We start from the raw sequence: 21,148 nt of genomic DNA on the forward strand, positions 1-21,148 counted from the left end.
AAGGAAATCCAGGAGGCCAAGGACGGCAATATTTCCAAGTTATGATGCCGAGAAAGAGAGACGATCAACATTTCTTGGACTGTGCAACAGATCATTGCGTACAATCATGGAGACTTTACATACAAATGACCAAATCGCCAACGGTTTTCGTTTCGTAGGTTCGTCCAAATTGGCCGCCGGAATAAGACGCCATTCGTATGGCCACCGCATAAAGACGTACAGAGAAAAAAGAAACAAAGCACAAGGCGTGCTACCAATAATGCAAAATCAAAAAAAAAAAAAAATCCAAGATCAACTGCCGGTTAAAACCATCCGACCATAACGCCAACTAAAGGAGAGAAAATAAGGTCATGCCCAAAAGACCGCGTTCGCAACATGTCACGCGTAATTCTCGTGTATGCCCGCCATAACTGTGTGATTATAATCGGATACACACGTCAAGGCAGTCGATATGCCACTCTCGCCGGCCCAGCAGACTCCTCAGCCACTCCATACCGATGCCCGTCCACTCCGCCTTGGTCTGCACCAACTGCTCGACCGCCGATCCAGCTACTGTCGACACCGTCGAATTCGCCAGCTCCACCGCCATGGAAACTGTCTCGTGAAGGTCGTCCATAACTGACATCGTGCCGTTGGTGGCGGACGTGGCCGCTGCTGCCACATGTCCAGTGTGGTTCTGGCAGTTGGTGCAACCTCCACTGGCACCCACGGCACCGATGGTTGTCCGTGGCTCAAACCAATTGCTGCCAAAATCGAAGAAGCACCGGTCGGACCAGTTACAGCTGGTCAGGAAGAGGATGAGGAGCAAAAAGGAGCAGTAAACGCATGGCCGGTTCAAAAAGTATGTGCAGACGAAGAAGAGGAAGATGAAGGTCGGTGAGGCATTGGTCGGGATAAAGAGGAGCGGGAGCCAGCTACGTACGGTCTGGTCAGCAACGAAAACTCAACGTAACGGCAAAATGCCAGCTTCAAACACCAGAGATTGGCTTACCTCCGTAAACAGAACATGATGGCAATGTAGTGGAAGAGCGCGTGGCACTCCGAGCGCCGCAACAAAGGGGGGAAGGTTAAAGAGGGTGCCAGCCGTTTGTCGGCCGATAGTCGGTCCACGCAGTAGTTCGTTGCAACAAAGGCAAAACCGGGAATCGGAGGGAATGAGATCGTTCGTTCGGCGTGATGTCGTGGCAGCAAACAGATCTGTTTGGAAGCCTTCTTTGTGCGGACACGGGATAGCAGACCACTGTTCGTTGGAAGGATCTGTGCAAAGGCATTCAGCAAGCAGACTACTGCAGTACCTTGTGCCGTGATGGACGGGGGGGGGGGGGGGGGTGGGGTCGTGGTAAGTACAGGACTTTAGAAAGCTGGCGGCCGTGATGATGTCTTGCGAGCAAGAGGAACGACGACCGAACAGTGGCGTGGACAGGAACTATTGGGGTCTGTTAGGCTAGCTAGCTCGTCAGTTACATAATCAGAAATGCCGCTAAGCACAGTGCACATTCACAAGGTCAAAGCTGCAGCTGCCAGCCAAAAAGTTCGTCCCAAAACAGCTCACAAACGGAAAGAGCAAAGCATGCTCGGACGTAAAGAAGGACTTCATCCTCGAAATGGGCTTTCTTTCTAAAATCACATTAACGAATAAAAAACCACGTCGTTTTATTGTCCTTACACGCCGAAAATAGCATATGAGCATGAGGCACAGTTCGCATAGTGTCGCAATACTGTATGCCAGATCGTCTCCTTGCCAGCACACTGATAGGCGATAAGTGCCCAACAACGAAGCTCTGGTCTCGATTTGGAAGGCACTTGGCACGGGACAAGAAGGTCCCAACGCGCTGTCGTTCAGTCGTTCCTGCCCCCGAGCCTAACCCAGAAAAATTTAACAGCTCCTTCTCACCCCAGAAACCTAAGACAACAAGCGCCAAAAACAAAGACACATACCCCCGACAAGCATTTTTGCGTCTTTGCCATCAACCTCTTGTTCTCTTTCTGCACACCTCGCACACAGCTCGCATCTCGCATCTCGCCATACGCACGCCTCGTCACAGCTGTCACGCATCGTTGCCCGGGTTTTATTACCGGGCCGCGTTACATTGCTAGAGGCTTGTTCGGTGTTTTCGCGGCCTGCTTCGTTTGACTGAAGTCGTCGCCTTTTTTTTTCTTTCGTTATCATTTCCGCCTTTTCATTTTCGAGCTTGCTTGATTTGTTCGCATTGCTTTCGCGGCAGTCTTCCTTCTCTACTTTATTGCACTGCTTCTCAGGTCACGTTCAATTTCATCTGTTGTACGTCTGTTTCGTTTTGCTCTCAAGTCGACATCAGATACCGGCCCACTGCGCGACACACCGACCTGCTCTGTCTAGACTTTTCCGGTGGCAGCTCTCGCTGTAATCCCCTATCCAACCTCTCCTTTTTTCCAACCCCTGCGGGCACACGTCCGTCATCGCCATGTCGAACGAGGGCGGTGAGGACAGCCAGGCCCCCGGCCCTGGTATTGAGTCACTACTTGCCCAGCTACGCCGCAAGTCCGACCAGGACTCGGCTCCTGGCCACTCTAACGACCTCCTCTCCCATTTCACCTCGACGATCCAGCACCGCCCGGCCGCCGAACAGTACTACCCTCAGCAGCAGCAGCATTCTGATTCGCCGCCGAACGGCAACGGTCAAGCTTTTGGGAACAGTGGCCTGCCCCAGGTGCCTGGCCACTTCCAGCCTTCGCTTTCCTCGAACCTTCCCTCTGCTCCGACGCCCCCCGTTGGTGGCAGTTTCCCGAATGCCCAGTTCCCTCCGTCGCTTCTTGGCTCAATCGGCTCCGGCCGTCCCACCAATAACGATCGGGCGACAAGTTCGCATCTGCTGAATCTGCTCAAATTCAGCGGTCATTCGAACCCGCCGCTGAGCAGCGGTCTCTCTCAGACGGCCAGCATTCCTCAGCATCATGACAGCGAGTCCGAGGCGGCCCAACAGAAGCAGCAACACACTCCCACTGTGGCACTGTCGTCGGGCACGATCCATGCACCGGCACCGGCGCCATCTGACCCAACTGGCCTTCTCGCAGCTCTAATGCAGGGCACGCTGAAGGACGAGTCGTCTAAGCCAGAGCCTGCCGCCGCCGCAGACAACGCACCGCAGCAGACGCAGCAGCAGTCCACGCCGTGGACATCGACGTCTCAGTCAAGTGAGACGCAGCAGTACCTGCTCAATCTGCTCAACCGCCCGAAACCCAGCCAAAACGACGAGGCGATTTCGGCTGAGTCGCCGAATAACGTTCGGCTGACGCCCAACTCAGCGCAGCAGCAGAAGAAGGACTACGAGGTGTTTGATGATGTGGCACCGTCTTCGACGGGCTCGCCCGCGACGCTGGCTATACCGCCGTCCACGAATGTGTTCGACTACCAAGTCAAGGGCTCTGAGGCCGGCGATGGATACTCGCCCGTGCCCAAGTCGTCCATGTTCCACCACCACGACCCCTTTGACGGCCTGGTGACTTCACCTCCTGTCGGCGCCACACCGAAGTCGTCCACGACCGCCGGCCCTGGTAGCGTCCACTCGCCAGCACAGTCCACCACGTCCGCTCCCAAGCCGGTGCAGATCCTTAGGAAACCTGCGTCTAACGCGGGCAAGACGAGCAAACCCTCGAGTGCCGAGCCCAGTCCCGCCGGTAGCCCCAGTGTTTCCAAAAGTAAGCACGATGGCCCGACGTCGCACCTGGCCATTCACCCCTCGGCTGCTGCAGCCACGGTTGTTGAGGAAGCGGCCAATGAGCCGGAGGAGGAAGGTGCTGGCGATAGCGACGCCAAGTACGAGCAGGACCCCGACGCCGAAGGTGCTGAGAGCGACTTCAAAGATGACAACGATCCCTACGCAGAGACCACCCACGACTCTGCCAACCAGTCGAGCGACGACACTAAGGATGACATCGAGTCTACCCAGGAGGCTGTCGTCCGCGAAGAGATTGCCATGGATCTCGACGATATGGAGCATGCCAAGACGGAGGAAGAGTTTCACGCTGCTGCCAAGGCCGCTGGCCGGGCTATTCAGGAAGAGCTCAACCGTGAGGGTGGCAAAGGCAATGCTCTCGACGACAATTTGCCCCGTGACCTGGCGAACGCTGTTCGGGACATTGTCGATGAGGCTGCCCACGGAACTGTCGCCGACAGCTGGGAAAGTGCTGACGCTGAAGGCGAGGAAATCATTGTCGTGGAAGAGCTGCAGGTTCCCGTCCGGGTGTATAACTTTCCCATGCGTCCATTCATCTCCATCGATGTCCAGGATGATGATAAGGACAACCGCCCGATTTTCCGTGACGAGTCCATCCTAGATATTGCCCGTCTGAAGAAGGACTTTGACCAGATCGACCGGAATCTCGTGACAGCTTCTGAGAACTACATGGCCTACGGCATGTCCAAGGCCGGCGGTCTACGTGTCATTCGGCAGACAGATGGCAGAGATGTCAAGCTGTTTACCGACACCAAGGACCGTATCTTCAATGTCGCCATGTCCTTTAACAACGAAGAGGGTGTTGTCGCCCCCAAGGACTCCGTTATCGGTACAGGTGTCAGCGGGACCGTGTACTGGGTGCAAATTCGTGACGGCGATAAGGATCACCTGGACTACACCACCCCTGAGCTATGCGGCTTTGCCTTGCCGCCCATCCTGTCGCATGAAGGCGACGCACCCGGTGGTGTGCTTAAGACTCGTGCACGCACTTCATCTGCCCACCCAGAATACTTTGCCGTTGGCCGCGGCAAGTCCATCAACATTGTTTGGCCTGGCTTTGTCATGCGCAACAACCTGCTGCTGCCTGGCCACGACCGCGTTGTCGATACGGAGAAGTTGTCCAAGCAGTGCTCTCTGAAGATTAGCACTGGTAAGGCCGGCAAGGATTTTACCTTCAGCCAGGACGACACCGTCGTCGTGTCCCTCGACAAGTCGGGCCGCGTCAAGTTCTGGGACGTCCGCGACCTCACTGCGGCACGCTCTGACGGCTCCGCCAACCCCATGCCCGCCCACACCTCCTTGGAGGTGAAGGAGCCTCTCCTGACTCTGACCACAACACCCGAGGGCGAGAAGGCCTGGCCTACATCTGTGCTGCTGCTGGATAAGTTGCGGCCGTACCAGAAGCGGTGTGCCCTGCGTTACATGATTGTGGGTATGAAGCAGAATCATACGCTTCAGCTCTGGGACTTGGCCCTCGGCAAGCCTGTGCAGGAGTTCAATCTGCCGCACAGCAAAGAGTCGGACGCCGTCTGTAGCGTCATGTACCACCCACCGACAGGAATGATTGTCGTCGGCCACCCAACCCGCAACTCAATCTATTTCTTACACCTCTCGGCGCCAAAGTACGCGGTGAAAAACATGACCCAGGTCGAGTACATTGAGCGCTTGACGACTCAAGACTCCTCCATCCCGCAGCCTGAGTCTACCGCCGTGATCAGTGGCCTGCGCGAGTACTCGTTGTCGAACCGCGGCGCCCTGCGCAGCTTAGATATCCTAGAAAACCCCGCCGCCAGTGCCGACCCGAACAATCCGACATTGTTTGAGCTCTATGCGATGCACTCAAAGGGCGTCAGCTGCATCTTTATCCACCAAGCTGAGCTGGGCTGGACAAAGGACAACAAGGTCCTCCAACCTGTCGATGCGGTTGAGTCTGGGAAAGTTAAAATTGGTAAGCTGAAAACGCCTCAGCAGCTTGCAGCGCCAGCCGCCGAGCTTCATATCGCCGATGGCAGCACGCTTGCTGGCCAGCAGCAGGGACCCCGCATCCTTGCTTCCCGCTCCGCGGCCAAGGAACTCTTCCAGGACCGCGACAGCCCGGTCCAAGACACCCCAACCCGCAAGCCTATGGGCTCGTCACTCAACTCGAAGCTACGGGCGGAGCCGAAAGACGAAGACACCGTTGGCCACCCGCAGCCATCTTCTACACCTTCTACTGATAAGGCAGAGAAGAAAAGCCGGAAGAAGAAGGCTGCTGCCGCCGCCAACAATGGCGCGTCGCCTGCTGCTGCTGTTGCCGCTGGTGCAGCTGCGATTTCTGCCGGTGGTCAGGCCAATCGCGAGGTCCAGAACACGCCGAACGGAAACAACAAGCCCCCGGTTTCTGCCTCGGGCGATGCACTGCCCAAGTCCACCCTCAACGTCAGCCAGGATGCTATCGACACCCGAATTAACACAATGGAGGCCCGCATCTGCGAACGAGTCTCAAGCTCCGTCCACGTTGCGTTTGACGATATGCGCAAGAGCATTGACCAGCAGTTCCGCCTTCGTGATGCGGACTTTGAGAACAAGCAGCGCAAATTGCTCGATATGGTGTCCAATGTTCTAAACAGTAACACCGAGCAGGTGCTAAGCAAGATTGTCCGCGAGGAGTTTGACAAGTCTGTCGTTCCTGTCCTGCGTGATGATGTGGCTCGGTCGGTCTCGGACAGTCTTGGCACGCGAATCAATACCCAGGTGTCATCTGTTCTGCAGAAGGAGCTGCAGCGTATTCTGCCCGCCCAGGTGACCAATAGTTTGCGGAGCCAGGAGGTGTCGAAAGCCATCAGCGAGAAGGTTGTCCACGCCATTGCCAATCATGTTGACGACCAGTTCTCCAAGGTTGTGGAGAGCGACCTGTTGCCGACCATCTCCTCTATTTCAGCCCAGGCGGCCAAGACCATCACGACGGCTGTTGCACGCGACATTGTGCAAAACGCGTCGGAGTCTGTGGCCCTGCAGCAGAAGGCTGCTGCTCAAATTAGCGAGTTGGAGCGGTTGCATGCTACGCAAAGCAGAAAGATTGACTCTCTCCTGTCGCTCGTGACACACCTGACCGAGACGGTGGCGACCATGGCTACGGCACAGTCGGAATACCAGAGCCAGATTGCTAAGTTGCAAGGTCATGTCACGTCACCTCCGGCCCCAGCGCCGCAGTCAATCCCTCAGACCGGTTCGGCGGCGTCATACTCGTCCCAGCAGCCACAGCAGCGCTCACCCCTCCAGCAGCATCAACATCAACATCACGTGCCTCAACCTCACCAACAGCAACTCCGGGTTCAGCAGCAGCCGCACGCTCCGCAGCAGCCGCATCAGCATGCTCCTCAGCACGGCCACCAGCATGGCGGCTATGAGGGCGGTGTGCAGCAGCAGCAGCAGCAGCAGCCGTTCCGCAACATCACTAACCGGGTGACTGAACAACTTCCCGGTGTTGGCCTGTCTCCGTCGCAGCACTCCAGTTCCAGCCAGCAGCTCCAGCATCAGCTTCACCAACAGCAGCTGCAGCTCCAACAGCAGCAGATCCAGCAACAGCAGCAGCTCAGGGAGCAGCAGCAGCAGCAGCAGCAACAGCAACAGCAGCAACAGCAGCAACATGTTCTGTACGCACCCCAGGCACAGGAGGATCTGGAGCGCGAGGAAGTTGAACAGATTGCTGGCCACATTGAGAGCCTGATCCAGGGCGGCAAGCACGATGACGCTATGATGCGCTGGCTGCAGAGCAATGGGAAGGAAGAGCAGCTATTCCGCCGTGTTCTCGTGAACCACTCGCCGGAGATCATCAGCAACCTGCAGCCGCTTGTTCTCCTTTCTGTTGGTACTACAGTTACCCAGGACCTCGATGATCATTTGGTGGTGCAGAAGCTGGCGTGGGTGGAGATGGTGCTTCTTAATCTGCACCAGGTCGTCAACCAGCTGGTGAGTTTTTTGCGCTGCGACCTTTCATATATCTTGTTTAGCTTTACACATGAGTTTCTAACATTTTCCAGGATGACCAAACGCGCGAGATTACGCCGAACGTGCTCATGCATATCCGCGCCCGTCTCGAGCAGACGCAGATTCGCATCGCCCGGGTGTCGCACGACGAGTCCAACTACAAGAACATTACGCGTATGATTGGCATCATCAACCGCCTGGTCGACGTCACCAAGCCGCGAATTGCGTTTTAGGCAAAAGCAATTGAGGATGGAAGGTCGTCCAGAGCGACGATTCGCGGCCCGTCGGAGACCCTTGTTGAATCCACTCCGGGGCCATCAGCTGGTATACTTGTACCGCGGGCATCGTCGACTTTCAGCGTTGCAAGAGTTCCTCCAAGCGTCCGGCCCATGATCCTCGACGATCGACCTGGAATCCCGCTGCCGAGGATGTATGTCTATATGTGAAAGGTGGGAAAGCTGCGGCAGGACAGTAGTTCCCAAACGGGTCCAGAAAGGGGCGTTGGGCTGCTACACCGGCCTAACTTTGGACGAGACAGAGGAGAGAGAGAGACAACGAGGTATTGCATTATCCCGTCTTGCTGTCTGAAAAGAGAGCATGGATAGTGGCACTCTCTTTTTGTTTTGTATGTTTCCGTTTTTGCTTTGTGTTTCGTTCTCCATTGCGTGGCACGGAAAGGTATTGTTTGTTTTTGCTACTTTATTTTGCCTGCCTTGTCCGCTGTATCGATTATTTGCCTTGTATTTGCTTGTCTGCTTCATCTGCTTTATTTGTTGTATCGTTTCCTACATCTTACATTCTTCTCTCGACGCCGCGGAGGCTCTCGAGATTTTCGTTTTAAGGAACGTAATTTTATTTAGTTAAATTAACGAAGGAAATCAAAAAGTAATGTGTACATTTAACTAAAATACGTTGTAAAATGAAATAAAAAATGCATGTCAACATACACAGGTAAAAGAACTTGCTGTTTCTACTATGACTGAAACTTAATTACGACGTAATAGCTCCTCTACCAATGTGTTTGACCGATAAGGCCTTATCGGAGCCTTTCGCAGCTAAGGTTTTGGCACTACAGAAAAAAAAAGTTAACATAGCCCAGGAGAGTCAATGTGCCACTTGCGCCCTTCTTGTTCTGCGACTTCAGCCCCCAGTAAACGGAAGCAGATTGGCACTCAAACGGACGAAAGACAGACCTTTACTGACTCGTCTGCCCTCTGCCATGGCGTCTGTGATCCAGCCCAACGCCTGGATCGGGCTCAAGCTGCCGTCTGAGAATGTGCGCTTTCTTCGTATTGCACCCAATACGTGAGTTTTTTCTGGAATTTTCCTGTCCTTTCGGCAGTCCGATTCTGACTCAGATGTTCACAGTACAATTTCACTCGGAAAATATGGCTCGTTCCCAAGCAATCTCATCATCCACCGTCCCTACCACCTGACCTACGAGCTCCTCGACAAGCGCGACGACGAACCGTTTAGCCGCCTGCGCGTGATCCCGACAGACGAGCTGTATGCCGACGTCTTTGCTGATGAGGCACAGGCTGCTGCATCGGCCATGGATGCGGCACGCGGCGGGACGGGTGATGAGGCGGACGCCGATGGCGAGGTGGAGAACGGCGTGGACGGAGGCGGCGATGGCGATTTTACGGGGCTGGGCGACGACGCCGGTACGTCGAGCGTCGAGTACACCCTCGTTGACATGGAGAGCCAGGCCGTGATTGCGCGCTCCAACCGCGCGACGATCGACGCCGACGCGCGCCAGACGCTGACCACGGACGAGATCGAGGCCCTGAAGCGGGAGGGTACGGGGGCCGGCCGCGACCTCATTGCCAAGCTGCTGCTGTCGCACGCGGCCCTCGACCAGAAGACGGCCTTTTCGCTTGCCAAGTACAAGCTGCTCAAGACGAAAAAGTACATTCGACGGTTCACGGTGCTTCCGCTCGATGTGTACACGCTGGGCAACTGGCTGCTGGACGACAAGGATGTGGGCAACAAGATTATGGACTTGCGCGACGAGATGGTGGCGCTGCTGGGCTGTTGGGCGAATGTGCACTACGGCGGACCGTCGCGGTATCTGCAGGCACCGCCGGCGATGGCCCCTGCAGAGACGGCGGAGACGGCCGCTTCTAAAACGGGCGACGAAGAAGAGACAGTTATGGTCGATGCGCAACCGCTAGTGACCGATGCCAAGGCCGAAGGGGTTGCTGCCGCAGCAGCGGCAGACGAAGACGAATCGTTATTAGACCAGCCGCCCAACTTGCTTCCGGAAGACATTGGCTCCTTTTTGGGCGGCGGCCGCTGGCTGGCTGTGGACGATACTGGAGGGCTGCTCATCGCGGCGCTTGCAGAACGGATGGGGATTCTGACGAACCCCGAGGAGGACGATGATGTGGAGCACGAGCAGAAGGAGACGAAAAAGGAAACCACAGATGCAAATACAGTATTAGGAACAACAAGCGACGATAAGGATGGTGTGCCGGAGGACGCGGATGCGACGGCAGGGGACGACGCGGGCAGCGCGGAAGAGGATGCAGCGCAACACGACCAACTCGAGCGCCGGCCAAAACGGCCCGCAAAACGTGCCCGTGACGACTTCCATGTCTCCTTCTCCCTCGCCAACACCATCACCCTGCTGCACTCCAACAACCAGGCCAACCTCACCTACCTCAAGTACTTTGGCTACGACTATGCCGACCCCCATCACCCGCCGCACCCGCTCAACGACCACTTGCTGTGCTTGTCCTGGCTGCAGCTGCTCGAGCCCGAGAGCGACACCGTCTACGCCCAGGCGCCACCCATCCAGCCCGCCGACGTCGTTGCGTCCTGGAAGCCCGCGCGGCGTGGCAACTACCACCGCAAGCGCCGGCGGTGGGCCCGTACCCGCCACATTGTCGACACGACGCGGGTCGGCGGCTTTTCTGGTCTCGTCGTGGCCACGTCCATGGACCTCATCTCGACGCTACGCCACGCTCTGCCGCTCCTGGCCAGCGGCGCCCCCGTGGCCGTCTACTCGCCCAGCCTGGAGCCGCTGACGGCGCTGGCCGACTGTTTCAGTGTCCTGCGGCGCACCGCCTGGTCGGGCCCTGACCCGCCCATCTCCATCCAGGGCAAGACCGTCGAGGAGCTCGAGACATGGCCTGGCGATGACGACTTCCCGCTCAACCCGATGCTCCTGCTGGGCGTGACGGTGCAGACGAGCCGCGTGCGCAAGTGGCAGGTGCTGCCGGGCCGGACGCACCCCGTCATGACGGCACGCGGTGGCGCCGAGGGCTACATCTTTACGGGCTGGAAGGCAAAACCGGCCGAGGGCCGCGTGACGGCACGCGGCAAGTTCAAGAAGCGCAAGACGGGCGAGAGGGAGTGACGGGAAGGTCGATGCGATTGGAAAGGGGCTGCTTACGTTCGCGTATGCTTTTTTGAATCTGTCTCGATACGAATGGGGTTGGCTGCATGCTTAGAAACAAACAGTAAATCAAAGGCGGGCCGCACTGGCATAGCTGTGTCATAATGCAATTTTGAATATATTTTTTCTGTTCTTCAGGCTGACGTGTTTGAGCTGCCCTGCTCATTGTCCACAAGTTATGTACCACGCAACATCCCGCCGAACCCAGCTCCATCGTATCCTTGCGTCCCTGCCACGCTTGCCTCCCTTACAGACCCTTGCCCATAAACTTCCGCTTTGTAAAGCTCAGCCACCACTTGCTCGGCTTGCCGTCACCGCCCTCCTCGTACACCCGCGCCAGCAGCCGCTGCGCCAGCTCCTGCCGCACCTGCGCCATGTACTGCCGCAGCAGCTCCGAGTCCTGCCGGTCTCGTGGTGGCTCGTACATCTGGTTCAGCGGGAATCCCGGGTCGCCCGGGATCGCAAAGTTGGTGTCCAGCGCCAGGTTGGTCACGTCCTTGGTCGCATCGCGCACACTGGCCGTCGGCTTGATCTTGGAGAGGCAGTCGCTGACGAACCAGATGCCGTACACCAGCAGTCGGTCTGCGGGGCCCTGGATCTCAAAGTTGCGGAAGAACGTGTTGGCCCGAAACAGGGCAATCACCTCGTCCAGGATGTCGTAGCTCTCGCTGTCCGGGTCCGGCGACTCGTTGGCCGGCAGCGGCGGGTTCGGGAAGGGGAGCGTGTACGCGGGGCCGCGGGCCTTGGTGCGCAGGGGCAGCAGGGGAAAGTTGCCCACGAGCCGGCCCTGCGCGACCGACGGGTCGTTGTTGAAGATGGAGTTGTAGGCCTGCCGTGTGTTAGTCGCCAAGTTTGCCTTGTGCATCAACGTGCATCGCATCGCGATCATGAAGAGCGGCTTGGAGAGCGTCGCCGCGCCCCCGCCAAGGTGGGAAGCCCGCTGCTTACCGGCATTGCGACTGAAATTGCTGCAATAAACAGTCACAGACGACAAACGAGAAGCCGAGAAAAAAAGCCCGCTGCAACTCGGCTTGGGCAAACGGGATGGTCGTGTGAGTGAGCAGCCGACGTTGAAGAGGGGGGGCGATACCAAGCTTCGCGCAAAAGGTGGCTTGGACCTGCTGTGACGACGCCTGCCAGGCTCCGAACAGCACACTTCGGCCCTTAGCCCCACCATCCCATCCCGCCGCCCGCTGTGGGCGTTACTTTGGAACTTCGTCGGCTTATGTAATTATGTGCCACATAAGTCAGGCACAAATCTCTCCGCCTTTCGTGGCTGCCTGGATGAAGTGGGACTAATTCAGTGGCTGGGAAGGACTAGATGACTCATCGAAACGGCTAAACATGGCTTATTCAGTGGTTCACGCCTTGGTATAGTCACGTGCTTACGTGGAATTTTCGCTCAACCATTCTCCCCCCCTCACCCTCCTCTTGCCTCTTTGTCAGGATAAAGTAGTGCGTGCCCACCCACCGTCCCCCTCCCTGAAAGCGATCCCTTGCTGCAGCCAACCGCGAAGCGCGCGCCCTTCGCTCTTTCCCTCCCGCCACCAGACCGCGTTGGTCGTTGCTGCCACATTCTTCGTTTCATCCGCGCTGCCGCCTGACGAAAAGGCGACAAGGCGAAATCTCATTTTCGGCTCCTTCACTTTTTTTTTTCATCTCAATATTTACCACGAACATACTGCTTCCGGAGCCTCAAAAGTTCTGCTTTTCTTTGTCTCGTTGTCTCACCTGTCGACGTTTTCTTTTGGCGCTTAGACCCCTCCCCAACACTTTAGCTGAGTGATCACCACCCGTCCATTTGTTCGCGCTTTGGCCGCATTGGGCGTGTGCGCGTCGCGACAATTCGAGCAGGCACCCAAAAGGGACCAAAAAGGGACTACACCCCTAACTCTGGTTGCCGTTTTCGTGCTCCAGATACTCTCTTCACACATCTCAATCGAAACGTCTAGGTACGTCTTTGATTTTTTATTTTACTGCCCATGTCGCGTGACCGGTGGTGCAGCGCAACGCCGTTAGCATTTTTTCTTGTTGAATTTCCTTTTCTGGTCCATGGCTAACAAATCCCTGCCACCGCTCTCACAGCCTCAAGACGATTCTGTACACTCGTCTTCTCTCCAGCGTCATTCTAAGTATCTGTGACCATGCTGGACAGTCCCGTCGAGGTGGGCGCTGAAGCGGCCTTCGTCCCGCTGGCGTCGACACCTCCTTCCCAGCCCGATATGCAGCCTACGCCAAAATGGCGACGCCGCCAACGTCGTAATGTCCCGACATGCCCAGACCCGGGCTCGCTCTACGACATCCTACGCGAGAATTGCGGGACGTCGCTCTTCGTCCTCCCGATCCTCTGGACCGACCATCACCCGCGTTTGCTTCGCGCTGAGTTTATTGCAGAAGAGCCCACCCTCACGCCGACTCCGTCGTCGACAATGAGCGACCTCCCTGACTCACCGGGCAGCGGCAGTAGCAGCCAGCGTCAGCGCCCGTCTGAGATCGCCGAGGCTCTCAGCTACGACCTTACTTCGCTGCTGTCCCCCGAGGACACGCGGCCCTTCAGCAAGTCTCGCGCGATTAAGAGCGTGCTGTCTACGCTGTTCCAGTCCGCCTTCTCCCGCCCCAACAGTGGGGCTGAGCTCGATATGCACTTTGGCGACCGCATGTTCCGCAGCGCCGTGCGCGTCCCGGTGCTGTGGAAGAGCGCCGACGCCGCCGACTCGTCCTTTGACTCTGCCGTCACGCGGCCGGTCTCTTCGTTTGGCCATGCACCCAATGGCGCACGCGAGTCAAATGACTTTAGCTGCATCGCAAGTACACAGAGCAGCCAGGGGGCGTCCCAAGGTCCCATCGTCGCCTATGTTAATCGGACACACTTGTCCATGATCCGCCGGAACCTGTTCCGCATTGTGGACGGCCCCGAAGACGGTGATCGCGGCAACATGCCCGTTACGCGACTGCAGGCGCTGCGGTCAAAACAGCTGGTGCCGAGCGAGCCCGACCGGGATGCCTACCTCCTGGGCGTCTTCCTTGCCATGGCACAGGCGCACTTCTATGAGCCCTCACCGTCCCGCATGGCGTCTCAGATGTTCTCGTGGAACGCCAAGAATCGCGCCGATCGTATCTCCAGGCCCAGCGAGTTTCACGACGTCAAGCTGCGCATCATCACGCATGACGACGAGACCAGCGACTTTATGGTGTACACCACCGTTGTGACGGCTGCATTCCTCAGGCGGTTTGCCGAGCCGAAGAAGGCCCACCCTAGCACGGAGGAGCCGGCCGGCATGCACATTGAATACACCCGGGTCCCCGTGTGGCCGATTCTCGGCCTGCGGGAACGACTCGGCAAGGCTCTTGGCCGTGACCTGGTTGGTGACGTGCAACAGGCCATGGACCTGTTTAGCCACGACGAGGACGACATGGAGGATGCCAAGGACGGCGATACCAACGGGGATACCAACACGAATGGCCATACCACTGCCAATGGCAATGGCAATGGCGATGCCGATACCACCACCGAAGCCGACAAAGCGACTGCACGGTACAAGGAGGCCCAGGCCGTGGCCGAGCAGCAGCAAAAGCAGGAGAAAATGCGCAGCTTGAAGCGGAAGCGGACGACAGATAAGGTCTCTCTGACGGACATGCTGACAGCCTCGCTCGACGATAACGGCAACCATGCTGCCAATGGAAGCGATGATATCAACGTCCACAACGGCAGCGGTGCCATTGTTGCTCCCTCCCCAGCAGCCACAGCAGCCGTGGCCATCACGTCACCGACGCTGTCTCCGCGCGCAAAGCGGCGGCAGACACGGCGCTCGCTGTCGTCCTCGTCACTTGCCGTTTTTTGATCGGCCACCAGCAACCTCCAACATGGATTACGCATTGAGACTCTCAGTCTCTTTTCACGATAGGCGTTGCGGACCTTTTTTTTCGGTGTTTTTCAACAAACTATTCCCCCTTTTCTTTTTTACTCTTTCTGTTCACACCCGGCGTTTTCGAGAAACAGGCGGCTATTGTTTTGGGTGTCAGGGACACAAAAGAGATACAACATTCACACAGGAGGGTTCAAACACGGCACGGCATGGATCATCAGGGATGGCAAACTGAAGGGTATGTTGGTTTTCCTCTTTACAGTGGGATTATTTTTGTCCTTTTCTCTTTTTACTAGCATCGCCAGAGGACACGCGAGAAACCCCCTGACGACATGACCGCATGGGCCAGACGGACGGATTCGGTTTTGGTTTTGCTCAAAGTTTTGTCATTTTTTTCTCCTTCTTTTCACTCGCTGCTTTCATTACCCCCTTAGTTTATGACTGATACTTTACGCAATATAACAATGGACAAAGTGGACACTACGGTGTTCCTGAACCATTTTCTTTGAGAACACGCTCCCCATGCAACCGGTGATATCATGGACCAAGGTTTGATACAACGACGTCATTGTGCCCTTTCTCTCAGGGACACAAAGTAAAAATTCATCACAAGGCTGGAACCGACAATCGGGGCCAGGCTCCGGGCCGATACCATCATCGTGCCATGTAGCAATTCATAAGCACTGCTCCGTCTCCTGAGCTGCCTACCGAGGCCTTGGCAGGAGACGCAAGCTTCAGGCTCGAATCTAGTAGTTGGGGTGCATGGCTGGAACGGTGGAGAAATCCAAATCCTTCTAGGTCGCAAGGCGGTCCGTTATATCATGCCCGAGTAATCTCACGAGTTTTTGTTCATCTTTGTGTCTCAACATGTGGCCCCGCTCATGAGACACACAAACATGTCCAAGCTTGTTGCAGTATAGTTTGCACGTATATAAATTGTATATATATATATACATATATGCATGCAAACCTCCGTAATAAGGCCTCTTTTTGTTAGTCTTGGACAATATAATCTTCCACTGAAACAATTCGTGTGAAGAAGACAATGAAATTGTTTAGCAGAGCTTCATCGCCGGAGGAAAAGCAGCCAGGAAAGAAGTCGGAGCTAACAAGATCAAAACATACGCCGTAGATTTATCTCAACGGCCGCTTGGTACAGGTCGTCTTCTGGACCTTCCTGGTTAACACGAAAGGTACGGATAAAACGTCCGATCGGGTGGCGTCATCACTCACCTTAATTTGATTAAGCGTGTTTCCATGTGCTTAAAATTGTGCTGCAGGTTCACCAGAGTCTTCAGCGATACTCGAGTGTGGTGATTCGGTTGTTACAGGTTCTGCACATTTAGAGTTTCTCACTGAACGGTGCCAAAATCGACATCCGTTTCTTGTGTTTTGAGCTTGTTGTGACAGGGGCATCGGGCAAAGGACCCTATCACGAAGGATTGATGGCGTGTGTTTTGTTACAGGGGGTGCGCGGTTGGTTCAAGAGCCGCAAACGCGCTGATGCCGTTCTTTCTCGAAGTAGACTGAGGCGTGAGCATAGACACGCGACGGACGAAAAGACAAAGTATCGGGCGAAACAAAAGAAAACAAAAAGTCCTGGAAGTCAGATTTCTCTTTCTCTGTTGCTTTCTCTCTTGCCATCGTTCCAACGACGGCTACATTTAAATCGGAAAGTTGTTCAAGAAAGCTCAGTAGAAGTTGAAAACAGAAACCCGCCAATGCAGCCGATAGGACCAATACAAATGTATTGGGGCAGTGTTTTCGAATGGGAGGCCGATCCTTTCGAACATTGAAGAGAGAGACGAGGGAGGGGACGGCAACGGTACGAAATACGACTAATTATTACGAAAATGAGATGGTGAGGCTGAAAATAGGAAACTGCAGCGTTGGATTGGTAGAATACAGAAGGAGCTCCAGTTTGAAAGGCACGCGGCAAGGGAAAGAACGATGGTGTGAACAAAGACAATGAGCGTGAGAGCTAAAACGTGAAGTCAATAGGAAACAGCAAAAAAATACTAGCTCGAAATAAAAAGCCTTGCCAAGCCTACCGGGAGGCCCACCCCGTTTACTCAAAGAGTGAAAGCGCACTTGCCAGGACCCGCTTGACAGGCATCAAAGGCTCCACCTGCTGGCCTTTGACTGGCGCGAGAGAGGAATTGGCTATTGGAAACTAGCACTGGCGCATCTAGTGGCCACGGGGGAAATCACAAGGGGCGAGACACGAACGACAACTCATTTCCCGTTTTCTTCAAACATTAGTGTAAAGAGCATGGCACAGTCGGCGCGCCGTTCAGGCCGATAGAGGAAAGAAACACCTTGCCGGGCGTCTTTGGGAAAGTGCGAGTGTAAGGAATGCAAGTACTAACAAGGAACCGTGGTGCTGGGGAAAGAGCAACTGGGTAAGGGGTGCGATGCAGATTGTCAACAATGGGAAGTCGCAACCCGCGAGCTCTTGCCCATCCTACAGCAGACGAGGGAAGACACCGGTAGCCTTGGAACCAAAACTGTGGGCCAAATAGGAAAGCTGCGCGAAACAAACTTTGCCCTTCGTACTTCGTTTGGGCCATTTCCGGTTCAAAATCAACCAACAAAGACATTTTAGTATCTTACGCCGTCTGCAAAACGGCTACGCGCCCAGCCGAAAGGGATCCCGCATGCCAGTCGAATACCAACCACACATAACGCACGTTTTCTGCCCATTCCTCGCGCGAGGCGAATCTGCCTCTTGGACAGAAAACAATGCACTGAAGGCAGCCTCAAGGTAACGGGTATGACATCGTCACAGCCTCTCCAGTGCTCTCTTTTGGACTATTTTGCATGCCAAAATTGTCTTAAATAGTTTCCTAGCCGGACGGTGGCTCACGAAGACCCCTCCTGTTGCGTCGATGTGTTCTAACTTTCCTCCAGGATCGACTACGCTTCTCCGCCAAGTGCTCACTCTCTCTGCCTTGCTGGACCAGAACCTGTGCCCTGTTTGCTGATGCCCACTGCCTCGGGTCCCTACATATCTCAAGCTGATCGAGACAGTTGAACCGTCAAGACAAGCGCCAACGTCGCCACAAACTAGTGCCTGCCCTATGGTGAAGCCGTTGGTCGGACTGGACTGCGGAGTCAAAGTTAGATCAAGCGAGGTGCGGCAGGCTCTTGTATCTTCCGAGTACTAGCGGCCTGGAGGCAAAGACGAAATGACGACAAAACAAAACAAAGTCACAAGAGGTAGGGCGAGATGCTAAAAAAAGAAGAAGAAGAAAACGAAAGAAAGAAACAAAGACAGACATTTGTACAAAATGAAGGGTCTTCTGGGTCTTCTGGGTCTTCTGGAGGCACTTCCCTGACGCTCACACAGGGCGTATGCCATTCTTTCCGACCGGTCCTACGGCGCGCCATTCGCGGCAGGCTGATTTCCACAGTGTCTTTCCGTTCTTTGCTCCATCGTCGTACGGCAGCCCCAGCGACGGGCTTGTCATGGTCCTTGAGACCCCAGAACCCCCAAGCAAGGATTACGGAGTATTGCAGCTCAGCTCGGCCAGCGGCCCAGCCCATTGGCTCATTCAGTGCGGTTCGCCCAAAGGGACCCCACCCTATATTCTGCGAAGGGACACTACCGAGGCGGACGAGGAGATGCTCATCAAGACAAGTCACAGTCCGTCGAAACGGTGACTAAAAAGGAGGAACTTCGCTACAAAGCGATGCTGGATCGCAAAAGTCTGTGACCTACGGTCCAGATTCTTCACCATGGCCTGTTCGAAGAAGTGAAAAGAGGACAAAGGATTGGGAAAGAAAAGAGGCTGAAAAAGAGATCAAGAGGAACCCACACCAGATACCACGGAAGCTAAATGCTGCAGTCTGCTTTTGAGGCTTGGCTGGGTCCCCTCGTCCCCAATGAACGACGTCTTAACTGGCCGTATCATTGCCCCGGTTTTGAGGCTGCACAAAGACTGAAGACCCAGAAATCGCGGACTGGGACCCTCGGTCGCGCGTTGGAGTTGTGGTCTGGTGCACACTAACCTGGGGCTGCGCTGCGAGGTAATTACATGGACGGGCAGACTTCAATCAAACCAAATCTCCTTTTTGTCTCCGACGTCCCTCTCGACCTGGCAGTCTCTTTCTTTCCTTCATTTAGGTCTTAGGTTTCTTCTTGGCCTGTGTCTCTCTTCCTTTTTGCATCACGAGTTGTCGTCTCTCGTTGTGCTGCTCTCTTGTCGGGTACCGTCGTTTGTTTTCTTCGAGCCAGTGGTTGACTTTCTTTTACGTTTCCCTTGCCCTTCACTCGCCTTTTTTCATTGTCTTTTTCTTTTTTTGTCCTTCCTTTCCTCTCCCTCTCACTCTATAAACCCAGACGAAACGAGCCTCAGCATCACGTCAGCTTGTGTTCTTCACCAACCATGGTCTCGGCACTCCTCGCTGCCGCCGTGCTGTTCGGCGCGGCGGTCGAGGCCATTCAGTACGAGGCCGCCCCTGCCACCTTCCTGCCAGACATCCCAGGCGATGCCATGTCCCCTAAGCCGACATCTCCGCCCGAGCTGCGCCGCAACAACCTGTTCCGTCGCGCGTCCTCTGAGACAACGGTTTACTACGCCCCCGACAACACTTGTGGTTTCCTCTCCGGCAAGAAAGGTATGTGCAACATCTTCTCCGCATGCAACCTGTCGCCTGCACGACTCAATTCGGGTCCTTTCACGTACATGATGCTAACTGCCTTTGGCCAGATGACGCCTACACTTGTAACGACGTGAGTGCCCAGTGTGCTATCATCACACTCAGCAAGAGCGGTTATATTGGCTGCTGTGACGATGGCGATTGCGGCGGTTTCCACCTGGGCTGCGTCGACAGCTCCGCGTTTTTCTCCTCGAGTGCCTGCGGCTCCAGCTGCCAGTCCGACACCTTCACACTCAAGTGTACCAGCTCCGATGCGCCGTTTTGTAACTCGGTCAGCATCAACGGCGGCGCCTCGCTCAAGGTCTACGGCTACTTCTGTAACGATGCGGCCGTCTCCACCATGCAGCCCATTCTCACTACTTACGCAGGCGAGACCGACGGCCGCTCGTTCTCTGCTTCGCTGCTTGGTGCCAGCACCACCCTCGACAGCACAGCTGGCGACACCGAGACGTTTGGTGCTCACCCTACCAGCAGCAGCAAGTCCTCCAACTCGGCTTCCCACCCAACAACCAGCGGCGGTGGGAGCTCTGGCGGCGCCTCCTCGTCGCCGTCGCCCAGTCCCGCCCCTAAGAAGAGCACCAACACCGGTGCCATTGCTGGTGGTGTTGTCGGTGGCGTTGCCGGTCTGGCCTTGATTGCGGCGGCTATCTTCTTCGTCCTCCGCACCCAGCGCAAGAACAACGGCTTGCAGAGTGGCCCCGCCGGCCCTGGTGCCGCCGCCGCGGGTGCTCCTGCCCCTGGTGTTGGTCCCGATGGTGCTCCCCTGGCTGGTGCTGCCGTCGCCGGCTCGCCTGGCATGTCTCAGGTCAACACCCCGCCTCCTAACCAGTACTATGCCGCCGACCCAACCAAGGGCGCCGAGTACGCGTACGCCGGCCAAGGCAGCCCGCAACCGGGCCAGCCTCCCTACTTCCAGGGCCAGGGCCAGCCGTTCGTGCCACAGCAGCCATACTACGCTGCTGCCGCTGTTGCGCCCTCTCCCGACCGGACCGACTCGACCTCCCCCCTGGCTGTTGGCTCCTCTGTGCAGGACTACCGCATGAGCAGCGTCAGCGCTGCCGGCAGCAGTCCATACACGGGCGCCATTAGCCCACAGACCACGGGCAACACGGCCGTTGGTGGCCTCGCTCCCGGTGGCCAAGCGCAGGTGCCGGCGACGATCCACGAGGCCGGCGGCAATGCTGTCGGTGGTGCGCAAGACTTTAACGCCAACCACCACGGCGAGATGCACGAGCTTGCATAGCCGTCGTAGATTGTGGGCTGTATGCGTCGACAACGGTCGAAAACACCAAAAGAGGCGAGAAGCGGTGACGGACAATAAATCACGAAAATAAAAACAAAAAAGGTACCCGACGGCTGTGGGAGTAGCGTCTGTTTTGTTTATACACTCTGCGATTTATTGCATTTTTATACCTCGGAGAAATGTTGCTTTTATTTTCAACGATTTCATCAACGCCACTTTCATTTATCAGTTTTTCTTTTTTTCGTCTTTTTTGGGTACATCAGTTAAACCTCCTTCTTATTATATAATGTTT

The 21,148-nt window shown here is 55.8% G+C and overlaps 5 protein-coding genes across 5 annotated transcripts; 4 read left to right on the forward strand and 1 right to left on the reverse strand.

Moving 5' to 3' along the window:
- Nucleotides 1-418: 418 nt before the first annotated feature.
- On the reverse strand, nt 419-1,008 carry SPBR_08718 (uncharacterized protein; the record flags this gene model as incomplete). Its single annotated transcript, XM_040766956.1, has 2 exons — nt 419-782; nt 992-1,008. The coding sequence occupies 2 exons, from the start codon at nt 1,006-1,008 to the stop codon at nt 419-421; spliced, it is 381 nt and encodes a 126-aa protein (XP_040614660.1).
- A 1,436-nt stretch (nt 1,009-2,444) lies between these two features.
- Nucleotides 2,445-7,918, forward strand: SPBR_08064 (uncharacterized protein; the record flags this gene model as incomplete). Its single annotated transcript, XM_040766302.1, has 2 exons — nt 2,445-7,667; nt 7,739-7,918. 2 exons carry the CDS (start codon nt 2,445-2,447, stop codon nt 7,916-7,918), a joined length of 5,403 nt encoding a protein of 1,800 aa, XP_040614661.1.
- A 986-nt stretch (nt 7,919-8,904) lies between these two features.
- SPBR_08236 (tRNA (adenine-N(1)-)-methyltransferase non-catalytic subunit) lies at nt 8,905-11,046 on the forward strand (the record flags this gene model as incomplete). The annotated part of the gene is made up of 2 exons (XM_040766474.1): nt 8,905-8,990; nt 9,054-11,046. The coding sequence occupies 2 exons, from the start codon at nt 8,905-8,907 to the stop codon at nt 11,044-11,046; spliced, it is 2,079 nt and encodes a 692-aa protein (XP_040614662.1).
- A 2,183-nt stretch (nt 11,047-13,229) lies between these two features.
- SPBR_08350 (uncharacterized protein) lies at nt 13,230-14,927 on the forward strand (the record flags this gene model as incomplete). Its single annotated transcript, XM_040766588.1, has 1 exon — nt 13,230-14,927. The coding sequence occupies one exon, from the start codon at nt 13,230-13,232 to the stop codon at nt 14,925-14,927; it is 1,698 nt and encodes a 565-aa protein (XP_040614663.1).
- Nucleotides 14,928-19,339: 4,412 nt separating this feature from the next.
- Nucleotides 19,340-20,856, forward strand: SPBR_08417 (uncharacterized protein; the record flags this gene model as incomplete). The annotated part of the gene is made up of 2 exons (XM_040766655.1): nt 19,340-19,571; nt 19,664-20,856. The coding sequence occupies 2 exons, from the start codon at nt 19,340-19,342 to the stop codon at nt 20,854-20,856; spliced, it is 1,425 nt and encodes a 474-aa protein (XP_040614664.1).
- Between the last annotated feature and the right edge of the window lie 292 nt (nt 20,857-21,148).

The sequence above is a fragment of the Sporothrix brasiliensis genome (genome assembly GCF_000820605.1).
Source record: "Sporothrix brasiliensis 5110 chromosome Unknown Cont22, whole genome shotgun sequence".
NCBI lineage: Eukaryota > Fungi > Ascomycota > Sordariomycetes > Ophiostomatales > Ophiostomataceae > Sporothrix > Sporothrix brasiliensis.